We start from the raw sequence: 8,771 nt of genomic DNA on the forward strand, positions 1-8,771 counted from the left end.
CCAAATACGCCTTGTGTGGCATCACACGTGGCGTTATTGGTCCGTTTTTTTACCGCTAATCATACATTTGGCTGCATTGAACCTGTTTATCTTAATAGTTCGGGCAGTTCAAGGTAATTCATAGATTCAAAGCAGCCAAGTGCATGGTAAATGGTAAAAAATGGATGCGTTGTAAAAAGGACTGAAAACACATGCTTAAAAACAGACCACAATACGCCGTGTGTGACATCACCCTTAGTATAAAGGTTTATTTCTTTTTTAAATGGCACCACAAAGACAGAACTCAAACAGAGCGTCTTGTGATACTCTGGACCCCCGTTCCAAAAGCACCTCTGGACCTTTCATGACTGAGGCTCATTGGTGCCTCATTGTCCAGGTGAATTTTTGCAGTTCTGTTCATCTTTTTGACATCAGACTCTAACTAAATTATTCTAACTTTTTTTTCTTAGAATTAGCAGACAAATAACTGAAAATTAAAAAAAGGTCATTTTTTTTAACATTAAAAATGCAATTTTACCACTTCACAAAATAGGATATAAATATGTAGTGTAAATTCATCACCATTTTCACCAGTTTTTAGAGGCACATGAACAGTCTTCTGCAGCTCCACCCACATCCTGCCGAGAGGCTGCAGGGGGCGAACTTCAAACATTTATATCTCCATAGCACCTAGAAACATAATTCTGATATGAACAGATTCTCCTCTTTAAAAGGACACCAGAACTGTGTTTCCAGAGACAGTCCCCCACTGTCATGACGTGGTATATACATGCTATGTGTATATAGGGCGTATATAGTTGTTAAGGAGTTAAGCAGTAGCTTGACAAGGTGTCTGTAGATGAGGGTCTTTCTTATGGAAGGGATCTTCTGCTTAAACATCTGAAGTCATGTTATTCGGCTTTTGAGGTGGCGCTGGAGGAAGAGCCATCAAGTAAACTTGTATATGTGTCCTCCGGCTGTCACCCTACCATTAGATTTAGAGGAGATGTGACGCCACAGCGCCACCTAATGGCCTGTGAATGCATTACACCAATGACAAGACACAAGCAGTCTGCACTGTTTATTACATTTCTATAAATGGATAAGCACATTGGATGGATACAGATAAAGTATAAAACTTCATGTTCACACAGGAGAATACAAATCCTGAAATGTTTAGGACAACCATTATATACATTCATGTGTAACCATTAGTATTGCCCCTAGAGATGATGACCATCTGCACATTCCCAAATTCTCCAGGCACGGACCACCCACTCAGCTTTGACTGAACGAACGGGTGCAGCAGTCTCAGAGGCATCATACCCAACTCCCTCCTCTTCGTGCGCCAAAATGTTCATGTGCGTAATTAAGGACAGATTATCTCAAGAATGACAGGCTTAGGGTGCAGAGACATCTCCCCTACTAGGGAGACAGTTTTCCTTCTCCATAGGGAGAGGGGACCTCCCAATTTGGAGGGGGGTAGGAAACATCTGCCCACCCTAGTGATCCAGCCCAAACATTAAGAGGATGTGGCTTATACATTAACACAGGACAGGATATAATTAAAGCCTCATTTAGGACCTTTTTGAACTTGTGTTTTTTACCTGCAAGTTCTGTTCTTGTTTTTTTTTGAGGTGTAGAACTTGCACTGTCCCGTTGTATCCAATGACTTTTGTCGGACTTGCATTTTAATGCACGCAAAAAAAACGCCCCATACAAGTCTATGGAGACGCAGCAAAACCGCATTGCACTATGACATGAGTGCAAAAGCCAAGTTTCACATTGAAAAGGCTTTGAAAACACCCCCCAAAAAACATGAAAAAAAACACAAAAAAAGGCTAGAGAACAAAGACGTCAGTTTTTCACACATTGCACTCTGATGTTATCTGCGAGTGTGAAAGAGGCCCAAGGCTGTGAATAGACGAGTGGCCACGATGTGGTGCGGCCGCCACATTAGGAGTTTTGACAATAAAATTATTTAGCGACAGTTTCATATTAACAGTACATGAAACCATCACTAAATAATTTCATTATGAATGATCATCACAACACAGTCATGGGCGCACCGTCTATTCGCACCTTATGGGGGAGGATCAGTGGGGCTGTGATACCCAGGACCTGCACTGCTCAGCTGCTTACACGAAGTCAGTGGTAACAAACCTCTGGCACCGGTACCAGAGGTGGTGCCTAGAGCCCTCTCTGTGGGCACCCAGCCCAGCATGGAGTTCACCAGACAGGACCTCCTACTACCACCCCAGCAAATGCAATGTCCCTGTACCTGCAGGAGGGGTGAACACAGCTGGATTATCACTGGAGCTCATGCTTCATGCCCCTCAGTTCTACCTTTTCAGGGGACCCCAGGGGGAAGCTGCAATGATGATCCAAATTTCTCCTTTACTCTGTATTGGTGTCCTCTGGCCACTGATACAATTCAAAGTTGAGGCAGAGCAGGAAACCAGAACCAACTACTAATTAAATTGCTGTGTTGGCAGATTACAAAAAAGGTGATTTTTTTTTTTTTTACATAGTTTGGGTTCTCAGCCTCACCCTCAACGCCTGGGTCATTCACCTATGAGCAGGGCGACCGTGTATGTGCCGCACCCCTCACCGGTCACCTACCGAGTCTAAAGAACAAGTCATTAATAGCGAAAGACTGGAAAGCAATTTTATAATGTACTATAATGAAAGGAAAGAAAGCAATAGTCCATAATATTGAAATCAAGGTCTAAACATTAAAACAAAAGCTCAGGAGTCCAGGGGGAGGAGCTTCCTCCATCACTTATAACCATTATGGTCCCTAAATAGCTTTTTAGTCAAAGTATTTCATGGAAAAAAGTTGTACCCCCCCCCCTACATTAGAACATCTGTATGATACCCTAATTTATAGGGAACTTATTACAAAAATGACCTATTGATGAAATCAAGTTTTTCGGTTACATACACTTCTCTGTTTGTTTGTTTTTTTTTTACATTGTTACAAATGATATTCACATTAAATCAGAGAAAAGATTTCTCCCTGTTCTGTAGAGATCAGTTCACATTATACCAGGCAGGTGACTGCTGTAAAGAGAATCTATGAATGGCGCCAACATAGATACGGGCAAAGTGTCTGCCACGTATTAATATCCAAGTTAAAAATTATAATAAAAAAATGTTCTATGTCTGGTTGTACCTATTACAGAATAATATATTCCCTTTGGGGGGGGGGGGGGTCTGTCCTGGTGACTTGTTCCCTTTCAAAACACTTTTCATGACAATTTTGAAATTAATATCAAATATGTCCAAGTAAAAAACAAAAATCTTTCAAATCCTATTCTCTCTACACGCTACCACGAGACCGAAACAAATCCAATGGTCCAGCCATAGTCTAGGACAGTGGTGGCGAACCTATGGCACGGGTGCCAGAGGCGGCACTCAGAGCCCTTTTTGTGGGCACCCGGGCCATCACCCCAGCACACCAGACAGGACTCAAAGAATCTTTCTGCAGTTCTGAGAAAATTAAAAGATGCTGCTTTCAGTCATATATTAAAGTGATACTTACTTGGGAATGTAGGAAGAGGGAGAAGGGCCGAATTATCTCTGGAGGACCTCCTGCTGGCCCCACGATTCTCTGAGTACTGAGGGACACTGGAAAGAAGCTAAAATGATGCAAATTTTTCAGCTTGTCCTCAGGAGGCCAGTATGATCGAACGTTGTCGAGGAACAGGAAGCAATAAGTTACTGCTTTAATTTTTGCTTGGCACCTCGCGATAAATAAGGGGGGTTTTGGCTTGCAGTTTGGGCACTCGGCCGCTAAAAGGTTCGCCATCACTGGTCTAGGACAACACTCATACACAGGAGAGCCCAGTACTAGGGGGTGGACAGAGGTCTCACCAACCAAGGAGATCCCCCCATCTGTAACCAGGAGCCGCTGCTGGGGGGGGCTCCTTGTATCATACAATACAGCGATACCTGGAGTCACATCCCGGTGACACCCACATGATCTGCAATTCAGAAGACCAAGAGCAATGATGAGTATTTAGGGTGATGGCATAAGTGGCGTTTTGAATGCGTTTTAAGCAGTACGTTAAAAAACACATCCGTTTTTGACAGGTTTGACCAATTATTATAAACCAAACCTGCCAAGAACGCATGCGTTTTTCAATGCATGTGTTTTTGGACAGACAGCTTAAAAACGGGCCAAAAACGCATTAAAACGCCACATGTGCCATCACCCTTAGGCTACATTCACACTGCTGTATGGGGGGCGTATATACGGCAGATATACGTCCCCCATAGACAGCAATGGGCGCACGGCCCCCAACGGGAGCAGTACGGTACAGCACACGTGCGGCGGCGTACCACTCCGTAGCCCGGAAAAAGATAGGACATGTACAGTGGGCCACAGCAGTGTGAATGCAGCCTTAGCCTTAGATATCTGGATATGTTGATAAGATACAGCACCATAGCTGCTATGTAACATTTTTCGGACTATAATACTATCCGCATGCGTTGCGGAATATCTGCAGTGTAATACAGTAGCATCAAAGTGAATGTGATTTGGAAAAGGTAATGTCAAAGATGTGTTTCTCCAGCGTGGAATTGTGGATTTAATTTTTAAGGAGGGTATTTTTACAGATTTTTTTTTTTTTTTTTAAATCTTTGAGATAGTGAAAACCACCATCAAAAGAATGAATTAGTTACTCACCGGTAATTCCATTTCCATTAGTCCACCATGACGGCCCACCTGGAGGATGCCCCTTGACCTCTGTAGGGACAGGAAGAAGAGAGGTTAAATTCCCCTCCCCGCATCCTCCCGCCAGTGACTTCAAAATAACCACACTGAGGAAGATGCAACAATGATTTATTTATATGTTTTCATCACATACAGTTTCATCATTGTGAATACCACATAACCTATAACAAGCAAGGGAGGGAAACTATAGGCCGTCATGGTGGACTAATGGAAATGGAATTACCGGTGAGTAACTAATTCATTCTTTCCACTTCGTCCCCCATGACGGCCCACCTGGAGACTTACAATATGAGTAGTCTTTTAGGGAGGGATCACTGCTTGAAGCACTTTTCTCCCGAAGGACAGATCCTTCGAGGAGGGCAAGTCAAGTCTATAGTGTTTAGAGAAGGTAGAAGAGGAAGTCCAAGTTGCTGCTTTGCAGATCTGTTCTAAGGAGGCCCCTCTTTTCTCTGCCCAGGAGGTGGATACGGCTCTTGTGGAATGTGCCCTTATCCCTGATGGTACTGGAATCTCTTGGATGTCGTAACAAGAAGATATCGCCATCCTTAGCCATCTAGCGATGGTTGCCTTGGACGCCTTCCTCCCCTTATTTTTCCCCTGGAATTGGAGAAATAGGTTAGAATCAACTCGCCAGGATTCAGTTATTTCCAAGTATTTAACGACAGAACGTCTTACATCTAGAGTGTGCCATTCGCGTTCTCTCTCTGAGGACGGATTCTTGCAGAAGGAAGGTAATATGATCTCTTGACCTCTATGGAACTCCGAGACCACCTTTGGGATGAAATTTGGGTCCAGTGTGAGAATAATTCTATCATCAAGAACCCTCATATAGGGTTCCTTAGTAGAAATTGCCTGGAGTTCACCTAGTCTCCTTGCTGAGGTGATTGCTACCAGGAAAACTGTCTTTAGTGTCAGATTTTTTACACTAGCAGAAGAAATTGGTTCAAAAGGCTCCTTAATTAAAGCATTTAAGACCAGAGAAAGATCCCATGAAGAAGTCCTTTTAAGGACCTGGGGTTTTAATCTAGAGGCTGCTAGAATGAATCTTTTCACCCACCTGTGCTCGATGAGGGGTTGATCGAAGAAAGCACTTAGGGCTGATACCTGGACCTTTAGAGTACTTGTGGAAAGTCCCAACTCCAAACCCTTTTGAAGGAAGTCAAGAACCTGCAAGATATTGGGGTTAGATTGACATGGTGGATTATCTGCACAGAAAGAACAAAACTTTTTCCAAATCTTGTGATAAATGGCAAAAGTGACAGGTTTCCTACTTGCCTTCAGGGTGTTTATAACAGCAGAGGATAGTCCTTGGGACTTCATATAGTCCGATTCAGGATCCATGCTGATAACTGGAGTCTTCCTGGATCTGGATGGGATATTGGACCCTGTACCAGGAGATCTTCTGACACTGGTAGTATGACTGGATCCTGAGTGGACATCCGCTTCAGAATCGGGTACCAGCTCTTTTTGGGCCAATTTGGGCACACAAATATGGTCTGCGTCTTCTCTAGATAAATTTTTTCCAACACTCTGGCGATCAGGGGAATAGGGGGGAAGGCGTAGGCGAGAGTGGTGTTCCAAGAGTGGGAGAATGCATCCAGACGATTTCTTGTCTCCCCTTTTTCCAAGGAAAAAAAGTGTCGACACTTGGAGTTTCTTTTTGTCGCAAACAAATCTATTTGAGGTTCTCCCCAAAGGGAGGATAGATACTGGAATATCTCCTCTTTTATGCACCACTCGTTGGGAAGTATTTTCCTTCGGCTGAGGAAATCCGCCGTGGTGTTCTCTGTTCCCTTTAGATGGGTAGCCGAGATTGATAGGACATGGTCCTCTGCCCACAAAAATATTTGCCGTGTTAAGGACATCAGTAATGGGGATCTGGTCCCCCCTTGCCTCTTCAGGTATGATACTGTCGTGGTGTTGTCGGACAGTATCAACAGGTGATGTCCTGCTAGTTGAGCAGTGTTTGAGCTGAGTACTTCCCAAACCGCCCTTAGTTCTCGATAGTTGGACGACCTTCTGGAGATCTCCTCTGTCCAGGAGCCCTGCGTCAACTTTTGAGGAAGCACTGCTCCCCAACCGCTCTTGCTGGCATCTGTCTGTATGGTGATATACGGACTGTTCCTCCAGAAGATTCCCCTGTCTAGATTTGTGTCCATCAGCCACCACTTGAGATCTTCCTTGACTGACGCGGGGATTGATACCTTTTTGTCCAGTCCCTCCGAACTCCTGTTCCAGGACCTTAGGACCCATTTCTGGAGAACTCGAGTATGGGCTTGGCACCAGGCCACTGAGGAGATGCATGCTGTTAATAGTCCTAGGACCTTCATAGCGCCCCTGATGGAGATAAGGGACCTTCTCCGGAACCTTCTTAACTCCTCCTTGATATGAGCCCTCTTTTCCTGTGGAAGGAATGACATTTGTAAGCAAGAATTTAAATTCACTCCCAGGAATTTCTTTACTGTGGCTGGTGATAAATCTGATTTTGGGTAATTTATGATCCAGCCCAGTCTTTCTAAAGTTCCTATTGTGATGTCCCTTGAGGAAATTAGGTTCTGTTTGTTTTGTCCAATAACCAGTAGGTCGTCTAGATATGGAATAATCAGTATGTCCTGCTGTCTTAGGAACGCCACCACCTCTATCATCACCTTGGTGAAGGTTCTGGGGGCTGAAGATATGCCAAAGGGGAGTGCACGAAATTGAAAATGTAACGTGGAACCCCCCGGAGAAAAAACAGAGAACCTTAGGAACTTTTGTGAAGACGGGTGAATGGGGACGTGATAATATGCGTCCTTTAGGTCTATAGTGCACATTACAGCATTTTTGTGGATAATGTGGGTGGCAGACCTTACCGACTCCATCCTGAACTTGTTGTAGACGATGAAGTCGTTGAGTCGTTTCAGGTTGATTATCAGCCTGTTCGATCCGTTCGGCTTCTTTACAAGAAAAAGAGAAGAATAAAATCCTTGCTTTTCTTGTTCTTGAGGAACCTGGGTAATAACTCCAGAAGACAATAAAGATGATATTTCTTGCCAGATTAGATAGTGGGACATTTCTGATGTATGGGGAGAGGGTGGTAGGTAACTTGTAGGAGGAAGCTTCTTGAAGTCTATTTTGTATCCTTGAAGAAGGATGTCTAGAACCCAAGGATTTGAGGTGATTTTTAACCATTCCTCTCTGAACTTCAATAATCTTCCTCCCACTATGGCGTCACTGTTTCTTGTTTCTGTTGGGATCGGATGATGTTGAAAAGAGAAACCCTTTACCTTTTCCTCCTTTCGGGTAGCTCCAGCGACCCCTTTTCCCCTTATCTTTGTATTCCTCTCTTTGGCCTTTAAAGTCCCGAAAGGGCTGCTTCCTGGGTATTGGCTTATTCTCCGGGAAACCCTTTCTCTTATCTGATGCCCTTTCCAAGATGGTATCAAGTTCAGGGCCAAAGACAAATTCGCCTGAAAAGGGAAGACCACATAGCTTTGTTTTTGAGCGGATATCCCCATTCCACTGCTTCAGCCACAGCGCCCTTCTTGAAGCATTTGTCAGGGCTCCTTCTTTTGAAGAGAACCGTACACCTTCGGCTGCCGCGTCTGCTAAGAAGGACGTTGCTGATTTTAATAGAGGGAAATTCTCTAAAATTGTAGTTCTGGGAGTTCCTTCTTTAATATGGGATTCGAGCTCGTTCAGCCAATACAGGAGATTCCTTGCGACTGAGGTGGCCGTTAAATTTGATTTCAGACCCCACATGGATGTTTCCCAAGCTTTTTTCAGCAGAGAGTCAGATTTTCTGTCCATGGGGTCTCTAAGCTGCGCTGCGTCCTCAAACGGCAGGTCTGTCTTCCTTACTATTTTAGTAACCTGCACGTCCACTTTGGGACAGGAATCCCATAGTTTAGAGTCTTCAGGCTCAAAAACCAATCTCTTCCTAAAGTTTTTTGATATAAGGATCCTCTTCTCAGGTTCCTTCCATTCTTCATACACTAACTCTTTGAGGGTGTCATTTAAGGGAAATACCCTCTGGCGCTTTGCTTTTAACCCACCAAACAGCTCGTCTTCTTTA

The 8,771-nt window shown here is 44.0% G+C and overlaps 1 protein-coding gene across 2 annotated transcripts; it reads right to left on the reverse strand.

The window, feature by feature from the left end:
* Positions 1-1,045: 1,045 nt before the first annotated feature.
* On the reverse strand, positions 1,046-7,984 carry LOC140127974 (uncharacterized). 2 transcript variants are annotated; one of them, XM_072149260.1, is made up of 3 exons: positions 5,775-7,984; positions 5,393-5,488; positions 5,239-5,314 (listed from the first exon to the last, which is right to left on the reverse strand). In XM_072149260.1, the coding sequence occupies exons 1-2, from the start codon at positions 7,886-7,888 to the stop codon at positions 5,395-5,397; spliced, it is 2,208 nt and encodes a 735-aa protein (XP_072005361.1). In that variant the 5' UTR covers positions 7,889-7,984; the 3' UTR covers positions 5,239-5,314; positions 5,393-5,394. The 2 variants fall into 2 exon arrangements, with proteins under 2 accessions (XP_072005360.1, XP_072005361.1); XM_072149259.1 differs by having other exon boundaries at positions 1,046-5,314; positions 5,393-7,984.
* Between the last annotated feature and the right edge of the window lie 787 nt (positions 7,985-8,771).

Source organism: Engystomops pustulosus, chromosome 4 (assembly GCF_040894005.1).
Source record: "Engystomops pustulosus chromosome 4, aEngPut4.maternal, whole genome shotgun sequence".
Classification (NCBI taxonomy): Eukaryota; Metazoa; Chordata; class Amphibia; order Anura; family Leptodactylidae; genus Engystomops; species Engystomops pustulosus.

Coding starts and splice junctions, on each gene's coding strand:
- LOC140127974 (XM_072149259.1), bottom strand. CDS start 7,888: ATGGTTAAAAATCACCTCAAATCCTTGGGTTCTAGACATCCTTCTTCA. Junction 5,315..5,392: donor GCGAATGGCACACTCTAGAT/GTAAGACGTTCT, acceptor CTCCAATTCCAG/GGGAAAAATAAGGGGAGGAA.